At 45.4% G+C, this 11,197-nt stretch overlaps 3 protein-coding genes across 3 annotated transcripts in view; all 3 read right to left on the reverse strand.

Annotated features, from left to right (window-relative positions):
• Positions 1 to 850, reverse strand: part of LOC149457370 (zinc-alpha-2-glycoprotein-like) — a 36,113-nt gene extending 35,263 nt beyond the window's left edge. The window contains exon 1 of the mRNA XM_089683818.1: positions 609 to 850. Within this exon, the coding sequence (XP_089539944.1) occupies positions 609 to 666 (58 nt within the window). The 5' untranslated portion in view covers positions 667 to 850. The remainder of the gene's footprint in view (positions 1 to 608) is intronic.
• A 2,154-nt stretch (positions 851 to 3,004) lies between these two features.
• Positions 3,005 to 4,685, reverse strand: LOC149457371 (heat shock protein 30C-like). Its single transcript, XM_089683815.1, has one exon. It carries the CDS (start codon positions 4,615 to 4,617, stop codon positions 3,796 to 3,798), a length of 822 nt encoding a protein of 273 aa, XP_089539941.1. The 5' UTR covers positions 4,618 to 4,685; the 3' UTR covers positions 3,005 to 3,795.
• Positions 4,686 to 9,108: 4,423 nt separating this feature from the next.
• Positions 9,109 to 10,414, reverse strand: LOC149457372 (heat shock protein 30C-like). Its single transcript, XM_089683816.1, has 2 exons — positions 9,760 to 10,414; positions 9,109 to 9,370 (listed from the first exon to the last, which is right to left on the reverse strand). The coding sequence occupies exons 1-2, from the start codon at positions 10,349 to 10,351 to the stop codon at positions 9,312 to 9,314; spliced, it is 651 nt and encodes a 216-aa protein (XP_089539942.1). The 5' UTR covers positions 10,352 to 10,414; the 3' UTR covers positions 9,109 to 9,311.
• Between the last annotated feature and the right edge of the window lie 783 nt (positions 10,415 to 11,197).

An 11,197-nucleotide genomic window follows, 5' to 3' on the forward strand; every position in this document is an offset into this window, starting at 1 on the left:
ATGGATCCCATCATGAGCATAATGTGGCATGTTATGCCATTTTTTCCTTCACACAACGCCTGGAACTGACTGCGCTGGTGTACCGGGTCCATTTGAATACATGGAAAACACTTGGCATGCATTTCTGATGATGAAAAAAGGATCTGGACAGCATCTGGACATGGAACAGTTAAAAAACGCTTCTAAACGCAAACGCATATAAACGCGGCTAGCCGCCTTTATAAGCATTTACAAGCATTTGGTGTTTGAAACGCTGATAAAATCTACTCCTGAATGCAAGTTTGGTGCATTCAAAAAAATGACTGTAAACTCAACTGCCTGTAAACGATGATGTGTACACGGACACATAGGAATACGTTAGGGAGAGTTCAGGGGCTGCTGAAAAAAAACGCAGAAAAGGTCCTAAATGTGAGTTTATCAGCTACAGTGTACATGAGCCCTTACTATGTATCTGTGTATCTAGACACAAGTATTTTACAGATCATTATGCAGGAGCCTTTCTCCTAGAAAATGTGTGTAATAACATTCGTAAAATGTTTAGGGCCATGTGAATGAAGCCTGACCACAACGGGAAACTCTCCAATAAAATATAGATGGCTTCTACTCACCGGCATACTCTCCAGCCACAGCCCAGGCACAGAGCAGAAGAAAGCTGACTCCTCTCATTCTGCGGTATAAGAAGTGTTGGCTCTCCTTTACTGGAGATCAGAATACACAGCCTGCTTGTGCATGATTGCGCACCTTCACCAGTGATTCCTATCACCCCAATATGTCGCAGATACCAAGCCCAGCACTGTATTCCTCACCGATATTCCTGGAAGTTTAAAGCCTTTGCTGCCTTGTTTCCTGTACTTGGTGGGGGAGGGGAGAAGACAGCTCAGCTTACACCCATATTCACATAACATAACCATGAATCAGACCATGCCTCTACATTGCTATTGGAAAGAAGCACGCAGGTGGTGCAAATACCTAGTGCATTATCCAAGGTTTATTACAATTTTATTTTTGTTACCCTTTGCATGCTTGCAATCTAAATGTATTCCCCCTGTACAGATGCATTTCTATTATCTACAGTTAAGACAAACGGTAATGTCCCGGCACTTTTCTCAGGACTTCTTCCTTTACCCTACCCCCATTTTTAAATTGATGAAACAGGTTTATGTCGAATTGCTACAGAAAGAACAAATCGCCGCTGGGAGGGGACCACACGTGTGAAAATCTAAATAAGGTTAGTGACAAAATGCAGATAAAGCAGAGGAGATATAAGTATATAGAAAAATACAATGATAATGAGACTAAAAATTAATAGCGATAAGGCGAAAAAGTGACAAGCAAGACATAACAGTCAATAGTCCAGGGGTCCTAGGTAGAGGATGATGGGCGAAGGAGGTAAGCGGAGACCGCAGTCTGGACGGGGGTAATACAGACTGCAGCCGCCACTTCCCGCTGTGCGACTATGCCCAAGACAGGAGGAGCGGCAGTGACGGCTCCTGAAGCCAAGCAGGAAGCGCTGCTGACACACGGACACCTCCTCGGCCGGCCGATGCACTGAAGGGAGAACTGCGGCCTCTGTTCTTCAACCGCGGCCGCCAGCACACTGAGACAGGTCTGTAGCGGTGGTGGATGGGGCTGTCTCTTTGCTGGAGGAGCTGTCTCTTTGCAGGAGGGGCTGGATGGGCTGTCTCTTTTCTGGAGGAGCTGTCTCTTTGCAGGAGGGGCTGTCTCTTTGTTGGAGCAGCTGTCTCTTTTCTGGAGGGTCTGTCTCTTTGCTGGAGGGGCTGTCTCTTTGCTGGAGGGGCTGTCTCTTTGCTGGACAGACTGTCTCTTTGCTGGAGGGGCTGTCTCCTTGCTGGAAGGGATGTCTCTTTGCTGGATAGGCTGTCTCTTTGCTGGAAGGGCTGTCTCTTTGCTGGATGGGCTGTCTCTTTTCTGGAGGAGCTGTCTCTTTGCTGGATGGGCTGTCTCTGCTGGAGGAGCTGTTTCTTTGCTGGATGACCTGTATCATAGCTAGAGGGGCTGTCTCTTTGCTTGGTGGGCTGTTTCTTTGCTGGAGGGGTTGTCTCTTTGCTGGATGATCTGTCTCTTTGCTGGAGGGGCTGTTTCTTTTCTGGAATAGCTGTCTCTTTGCTGGATGAGCTGTCTCTTTGATGGAGGGGCTGTCTCTTTGCTGGATGGGCTGTCTCTTTGCTGGACAGACTGTTTCTTTGCTGGAGGGGCCATTTGCTGGATGGACTGTTTCTTTGATGAACGGCTGTCTCTTTGCTGGACTGGGCAAAGAGACATCCCAGTCCAGCAATGAGACATCCCAATCCAGGAAAGAGACAGCCCAGTCCAAGAAGGGACATCCCCATCCAGCAAAGAGACATCCCCATCCAGCAAAGAGACATCCCTGTCCAGCAAAGAGACATCCTGTCTTTGCTATATGGGGATGGCTCCTTGCTGGACAGGCTGTCTCTTTGCTGGATGGTCTGTCACTTTGCTGGACTGGGCTGTCTCTTTGCCCAGTTGGGTTCAGCAAAGAGACATCCCAATGCAGCAAAGAGACAGCCAAGTCCAAGAAGGGACATCCCCATCCAGCAAAGAGACAGCCAAGTCCAAGAAGGGACATCCCCACCCAGCAAAGAGACATCCCTGTCTAGCAAAGAGACATCCTGGATTGGGCCATCTCTTTGAATATATATGGGGCACTGTGATTAGATCTCTAGGGGCACTGTAATGTAAAGGGGAATTGTGATATAAAGGGGACTGTGCTGTAAAGGGGCACTGTAATCAATACAGTGCCCCTTTACAGTGCACTCCCCTTTATATCACAGTGCCCCTTTTAAATTATAGTGCAGAGGACCGACTCTGTGAATATTCCATCACCAACTGCCCTTGCGAATGCCCTTGCATTGGGGCTACAGGCTACAGTATTGGAGATTAATTGCCATTGTGTCTGAGAGATGGTGTAGCTATCCAAACAATCTACCTATATATGTAATAGTCCAAACAATGCAAACCAGAGTTCAGAAGATAAAAACATATTTATTTAGAAAAATAATTTTAAATAAAGCTTTAAAAGTGTAAAAAAAAAAATAAAGGATTAAATAAGCCAGAATAGAAAATGTTTAAGATAATTATATGACATAGTGACAATTTTTACTAAAATTGTTTTAAAATACTAAAACTATATATACAGTATAAATTAAAAAGACGTTTCAAGCACTATAAAAATCAGGAAACTGGGACAATAACATAAAATCTAACATGGTAAAGTAGAAGTGAACTTTCAGGGCTAGTTCACACGAGACGCAGTTCAGTGCACTTATTTTTCTTGCATCAAAAATGCATGCACAGTGTTTTCCATGTATTGCAACGGCCCTGGTTCACACCAGTGCAGTGCAGAAAAATAAAGAAGAACATGCTGCATTTTTTCTGCACAGAACCATACTGGACCATAGCAAACTGCAATGGAACTGCGTGTGGTGTGAACTGTAAGCAAAAACATATCCAGAGTTCATTTTTGTAGTGTGAACCGGCCCTCAGACATATCTCATCCGTATAGAAATTAGTGAGAGAATGAATATTGTACAAATATCAGTCCCATCATGTCCTCAGGATGAATTCTGGGGTGGTCTTGCTCCTGCTGTCCCAGGTGGTTCTGGTTCTCCGAGTTGGACCCCTGATCCCATAACAAATTAAGAGTTCAGTATCAGTTATCTATGAAGAAGCTAATCTGTATCCTTGCGGTTCTCTTGATTGGCTATTCTTGACTTCTGTGGTTGGATCCTTGACCTTCTTCAGGGATATGGTTCACTATAATGGTGATGGCTCTCCATCACTCCCATCATGTCCTCTGGATGAATTCTGGGGTGGTCTTGCTCCTGCTGATCCCGCTGGTTCTGGTTCTCTAGGTTGGACCCCTGACCTTCTCCTGGGCTCTGCTCCATGGTGATGGCTCTCCATCACTCCCATCATGTCCTCTGGATGAATTCTGGGGTGGTCTTGCTCCTGCTGATCCCGCTGGTTCTGGCTCTCTAGGTTGGACCCCTGACCTTCTCCTGGACTCTGCTCCATGGTGATGGTGATGGTTCTGTCTTTGGCAGCGGGCAGTGCCAGGCGATGTGCCCAGAAGTGGAGTCGCCCATCCTTGGACATGGAGCACAGCACGTCCTCGGGATTCACGTCTTCCGGGAGCTCAGCTTCTCTGCGCCACTCTCTGTATTCCTGGAAGAAGCCGCCATTCTCCGTCTCCCTTTTCTTGTCGGATTTTCCCGTCATGATCAGTCTCCTTCCTTCTGTCTTCACTGTCAGTTCTTCTGGAGAAAAGGGACTCACATCCAGGGAGAGCTCAAAGTTCTCCTTCCCGTCTTTGCCCTCGGTGGGGAATTTGTCTTGGGGGGCAGCGGGGTGTCCACTCTGAGCCGCCCTCCCCCTCTTGATGTCCGGGTCATTGGCCAGGAGCTGGTGAGTCTGGTGGGGGCGCTGCATTCTCCTCTCCATGTCGCTGCTCATGCTCAGCATGTCGTCTTCCAGCTGGCGGAGGATGAGGAGTGTGGTGGTCCAGTGGGGGAGCTCGGGCTGGCGGTAGACATACACAGGACTGTGCGAGGACTGGAGGAGGCTGAGAGGGAACATGTCGCTCTGCTGCTGCTTTTCTTGGAGCTTCTTGTCACCGTTCAGCTGAAGGACGTCTGCCTGTGTGTCAGCGTCTGCTCTCTGCTGCTGCTGCTCGCTGTACTGCAACCTTTCCCAGCCCGGCTCCTTTTATACTGCCTGAGCCACTTCTGGATGCCTCCATGTGCTCTCCATATATGGAGCCAGGGGAGGGGCCTGGGGGACATCATGAATAATGCAAGGCGGGGCCAGGAACTTCTGAGTGATGGCTGGAACTCTGTAGTCTGTGCTGGAGATTGCTGGAGAGTTCTGAGATAGGAGGAGAAGTAGGAGGGGCCAACCTAAACTTGGAGGATTACAACACTAGTGGGCGGGACCAAGGTGACAACTGGAGATTGCCAGAGAATTCTTTATACTACGTAGATCTTCACCCTATTCTTTTGCACTTTATTGTTTTGTTATGTCATCCCAGTCTTCTCTGTAGTTGTATGTTTCTGGAAGACACACTCAGCCAAACATTATAGAATTATTTTTTTAAAATGTAATTTCACTTTGCTGCTTTTGTATTTGTGTTTTACTGCAAGTGTATCTAAATACAAATACTAATATATTGCAGTTTTCCAATCTTTAACACTAGTGGGCGGGACCAAGGTGACAACTGGAGACTGCCAGAGAATTCTACGTAGATCTTCACTCTATTCTTCTGTACTTTAGTGTTCTGTTATATCATCTTCCACATTATAGAAGTACTATTTTAAAATGTAGTTTCATTTTGCCACTTTTACAATTTGTGTTTTATTCAAAGTTTACCTAAATCAAAAAACAAAATAGCAATATATTGCAGTTTACCAGTCTTTAGATGTGGTGGTTGCATTCATTTTCTTTTTTTTTTTAGGTTTTTGTTCTCTTTGTTTTCACCTGCCAGGTGACACCGTTCCTCGGGTGACACCTCTAACTGTACTGTATGGAGAAGCAGCATTATGACCCTAGGACAGGAACTGTGATTATGCGGAACTAAACGTTTTGCTGTTACATACTGTGAGCAGGCAGGCTTTTTATTGTAGATGGGACCTGCAATGTTCCTTCTGCAATAAACTACACTTGCTATACCTGCCTGCTCACAGTGATCCCTGGAATATAATCTGAGCTGCCCATGTGCATCTCACTTTACAGCAGCACACCAAATCCCTGTGTGCCAGAATGACTAGATCCTGCTCATGCACAAATGTGATATCCTCTTATGCCAGACATTAAAGATGGATGAAAACCAGTACACAGGAGAGGATGCAGACACCAGTGATGGATTGTTGGAAAGGTGAGTATTGATCCCTATTGATAGTTCCTCCTCAGACTACAGAACACCTTCCCCATTCATCATCTCCATACCTTTTACTACATATGAACTTTAGGTTCGGATCAGAATGCAGCTGGTCCACAGCTCAGTGAAGTACCGAACAAATTGCCTATATTTGGTAGACGTGCAGTTTGTTTCGTTCCAAATCAAAATTCGGACACATTTCCCTGTATTCGGAGATTCGGATGTATCCGAATTCTATTACAATAGTAACTAATTTAAACGAATCTAAAATAACTAAACGAAATTCAGCCAAAATTCGAATAGAAAAACAACTCAAATTTGAAAACAAGAATAGAACAGAAAATAAAGACATAGAAAAGAATAGAAAATAAAGAATAGAATGGAATAGAAATTTTAGAATAGAATTTAAAGTGGAGTTCCACTCACTCTGTAAAAAAATAAAAGTCAGCAGCTACAAAAACTGTAGCTGCTGACTTTTAAAAAACAGCCACTTACCTGTCCCTCGGTCCCGTGGTATGTCCCCCGCAGCCCGTTTCACGGGCCGTCCTGTATTCCATCTTCAGTATGGGTGCCCGGCTGTGATAGCTTGCGGCTTCAAAACCGGGTACCCACTGCGCATGCGCGAGTAGCGCTGGGCTTCATGAATGGTCCTGTAGTCTTCTGGGACCTGTCACGTCTCCCAATAGACTACAGGGAGGGAGGATACCTTCCGTTTCCGATCGAGGCGGAAGTGGAAGCGGGTACCTGTCAAATTCGGGTACCCGCTCCCCCCCCGCCCCCCAAAGGTGCCAATCCTTAATGAGGAGCGATGGAGCAGTCCTTAAAGTGGAACTTCCCCTTTTGGGTGGAGCTCCGCTTTAAGAAACAACCCCACACCAAAATTTAAAAAAAAAAATGGCCCTTAGGCTCAGTTCACACTAGCTTTGTTAGCAGGCATTAGACAGGCATTTTGGGAAGTGTTTTTAATGCTCCTCAAACACCTATGAAAGTTCTACACATGGCAGCACACAGTACTGTTCATACTGAAGCGTTAGCGTCGCAGCAAAATTGACGCCTTATGTGGAGTCAGGAGGGCTTGAAGCTTCCCATTCAAGTCTATGGTGATGCTCCTCAAATGCCTGGCAGGCGTTTGCGGAGTTTTTGTGAGGCTTTGGCAGAGCGTTAATACCATTAAAATTCATTGTAGGCGTTTGTGGTGCTGTTTTAACGCTTGGCAAATGCCTATAAAATGCCTCAAAAACATTTATAGGGCATTTGGGGAGTGTTAAAAATGCTTCCCAAATGCCTGTCAAACGCTATAGAGGCGTTTGGCAAGAGTTAGAAATTAGTCAAGTGTGAACAAGCCCTTAAGTCTGGAATAGATATTGGGGCAACCCCACACCAAATGAAAAAAAAAATGGCGTACAGGGGGACCCCACGCCATTTTTCTTTAAATTTTGACATGGGGTTCCCCTTAATATCCATACCAGACCCCTAGGGTATCTGGTTGTGAAGCCACAAGCTGTCACAGCCGGGTGCCCACACTGAAGATGCCGGCACCTGGAATACAGGACGGCCGGTGAAACGGGCTGCGGGGGACACACGGAGGGACAGGTAAGTGGCTGTTTTTTAAAAGTCATCAGCTACAGTTTTTGTAGCTCCTGACTTTCATTTTTTTACAGGGTGAGTGGAACTCCGCTTTAATAAACCCGGGGATTTCATTTTTTACTGTATAAGTGAAAAATGTCAAAATTAAAAAAACGTTTCTTTTAGGTTTCCCTTATATAGTTATATATATGTAAAAAAACATGGCAAGGGTGCACTAGATACAACGTATCATTAATGTACAAGTCATACACCAAAGGAGGAGGGGGTGAAGGGGCTAATGTACAGGTCACATACAGTGCAAGGATGGAGGTGAAGGGGTTAATGTGCAGGATAAGGGAGGTGAAGGGTGTTAATATACAGGTCGGAACAGAGACAAGTTTGCAGGACATGCTGAGACTTGTAGTTCCACCGCATGGCGCCGTATTTCAGATTCATTCTAAATATATAAACGTTTAACAATCTATAACTTAAGAGTACACTGGAATAATCGCTCATCGTTCGGAGAGATTATCTCACTGTTCGGTTTTATTTTTTCATTGCCTGCGGGGCTCTTCCATAACATGACTATTAATAGCACACAGAAAGATCAAGAAAGATTCTAGCTGGCCCTTGGTCCCGCCCACTGGGGAGGTACTCCCCAACTCCAACTATGCCAGCCCTGCTTGCTCCTCCCTCTTCATGTATTATTCATTATTTACATGCAGACTCCTCCCCTTCACTACAGATATACAGAGAGCACATGGCTAGGGGGGCAGATCTTAGCTGCATTGATGTTAACCCTGTAAAGTCTGGAATAGAAGACTGGATAGTGATTTACGAACAATTGTGAACTTATGAACTCTAGATAATGCTTTATGAACAGTTACAGCGACAGATTTATTTATTTTTTTTAGTTTGGGATAAAGGTTTTACATAAATGAATAAAAGCTGATGATTGTAAGTACCCCTATTGACTGTATCATATGGTATTTGTCATTTTTGATTTTGCCCAGAGTTCCCCATTCACTCTCTCTATAATGTATCTTATCTATAAAAGACATGCAGAATATCAGGAAGGGTTTATGAAAACTGGAACAACATGCCGCCAAAAGCAGCCAATCAGAGTTCGTATTAGCCAGGGTTCACATATATGCGGTGCGGTATATCGCATGTGATTCGCACAGGAACCACATTTCGATTTGTGCGATTTGTGCATTTTATACATTTTGTATGGCTCTAATTGCACTGCATCCACACCAAAAAGGTGCATGACCCTTTTTTTGGTCCGCACTAGAATCGGATCACATGGGTATTCACACCCATGCGATCTGATTCTGCACATCGCACCGCATTTTGCGGTGTTCAGGGTGTTGTTAACTTAACATACACACCAGCAGCAGTTTGCATGAAAGGGAAGCGATTCTGATGCGGTGCAGAATTTGCACAGAAATTCCGCACTGCATCAGTGTAAACCAGGGCTTACAAATGAATCCAGAAATCTGACCGGATGCTAAGGATGCAGCTTCAGTTTACATTCCTCTTCATTCTTTAAACCAACGATTAGGAGATTTCTAATTAAAAAAAAATTTTAAATTCTGGTCCATGCAAACAACAACAAAAGGTAGATATAAAATGAAAATATTTATTTGGAAAACTGTATACAGTATAAATTAAAAAGTGTTTCAAGTAATATAAAAATCAGGAAACTGGAACAATAACATAAAATCTACCATGGAAAAGTAGAAGTGAACTTTCTGACATATCTCATCTGGAGAGAAATTAGTGAAAGAGAATCTATTAATATTTTACAAATCTCAGTCCCAACGTGTCCTCAGGATGAATTCTGGGGGGGGTCTTGCTCCTGCTGTCCCTGGTGGTTCTGGTTCTCCGCAAAGCCCACCAGAAAACAGATTCTACTCTTGTCCTATATAGAGAGTGAAACAATGTTACGGGGATTATAGGCAGAAGGGAGTTTTCCTATTGGCTGGAAATACAGGCTACTGTCCATAAAACCCAAAGTAAAGGAGTCTGGGAGTAGAAGGAAAGCATTAGGAAATGATCCTGTAATAGAGTTCAATATCAGTTCTTTATGAAGAAGCTAATCTGTTTTCTTGCGGTTCTGTTGATTGGCTATTCTTGACTTCTGTGGTGCATCCTTGACCTTCTTCAGGGACATGCTTCACTATAATGTTGATGGCTCTCCATCACTCCCATCATGCCCTCTGGATGAATTCTGGGGTGGTCTTGGTCCTGCTGTTCCCGGTGGTTCTGGTTCTCTGGGTTGGACCCCTGACCTTCTCCTGGACTCTGCTCCATGGTGATGGTTCTGTCTTTGGCAGCGGGCAGTGCCAGGCGATGTGCCCAGAAGTGGAGTCGCCCATCCTTGGACATGGAGCACAGCACGTCCTCAGGATTCACGTCTTCCGGGAGCTCGGCTTCTCTGCGCCACTCTCTGTATTCCTGGAAGAAGCCGCCATTCTCTGTCTCCCTTTTCTTGTCGGATTTTCCCGCCACGATCAGTCTCCTTCCTTCTGTCTTCACTGTCAGTTCTTCTGGAGAAAATGGACTCACATCCAGGGAGAGCTCAAAGTTCTCCTTCCCGTCTTTGCCCTCGGCAGGGGATTTGTTTTGGGGGGTGGCAGGGTGTCCACTCTGTGCCATCCTCCCCCTCCTGATGTCCAGGTCATTGGCCAGGAGCTGGTGAGCCTGGTGGGGGCGCTGCATTCTCCTCTCCATGTCGCTGCTCATGCTCAGCATGTCGTCTTCCAGCTGGCGGAGGATGAGGAGTGTGGTGGTCCAGTGGGGGAGCTCGGGCTGGCGGTAGACATACACAGGACTGTGCGAGGACTGGAGGAGGCTGAGAGGGAACATGTCGCTCTGCTGCTGCTTTTCTTGGAGCTTCTTGTCACCGTTCAGCTGAAGGACGTCTGCCTGTGTGTCAGCGTCAGCTCTCTGCTGCTGCTGCTCTCTGTACTGCAACCTCTCCCAGCCCGGCTCCTTTTATACTGCCTGAGCCACTTCTGGATGCCTCCATGTGCTCTCCATATATGGAGCCAGGGGAGGGGCCTGGGGGACATCATGAATAATACAAGGCGGGGCCAGGAACTTCTGAGTGAGGGCTGGAACTCTGTAGTCTGTGCTGGAGATTGCTGGAGAGTTCTGAGATAGGAGGAGGAGTAGGAGGGGCCAACCTAAATTTGGAGGATTACAACACTAGTGGGCGGGACCAAGGTGACAACTGGAGATTGCCAGAGAATTCTTTATACTACGTAGATCTTCACTCTATTCATCTGTACTTTATTGTTTTATTATGTCATCCCAGTCTTCTCTGTAGTTGTATGTTTCTGGAAGACACACTCAGCCAAACATTATAGAATTATTTTTTTAAAATGTAGTTTCACTTTGCTGCTTTTGCATTTGTGTTTTATTGCAAGTGTATCTAAATACAAATACTAATATATTGCAGTTTACCAGTCTTTAGATGAGGCAGGTGCATTAATTTTCTTTTTTTTAGGTTTTTGTTCCCTTTATATTCACCTGCTGACCCCACCAGTAAACACACTTCCTGTCCTCGGGTGACAACGTTCACTGTGTTGAGTCAGGTTAGGGGGTCCCCAAACAGGACCTTTCAGATGAGATAGCGAGTCCAAATTGTTAAAGAAAGGTGCATTTATTACACTGCAGTGGAGATAATATAGCATACAGAAGTTCACCTCG

Source organism: Staurois parvus, unplaced genomic scaffold, assembly GCF_062004578.1.
Source record: "Staurois parvus isolate SC_StPar_1 unplaced genomic scaffold, SC_StPar_1.0 ptg000322l, whole genome shotgun sequence".
Lineage (NCBI taxonomy): Eukaryota > Metazoa > Chordata > Amphibia > Anura > Ranidae > Staurois > Staurois parvus.

Bases quoted from the DNA above. Each gene is read 5' to 3' on its own strand.
- LOC149457371 (XM_089683815.1), bottom strand. From the start codon at position 4,617: ATGTTCCCTCTCAGCCTCCTCCAGTCCTCGCACAGTCCTGTGTATGTC.
- LOC149457372 (XM_089683816.1), bottom strand. From the start codon at position 10,351: ATGTTCCCTCTCAGCCTCCTCCAGTCCTCGCACAGTCCTGTGTATGTC. The intron at 9,371-9,759 runs CAGAGAACCAGA...TGGTGGGCTTTG, and splicing joins AGAAGGTCAGGGGTCCAACC to CGGAGAACCAGAACCACCAG.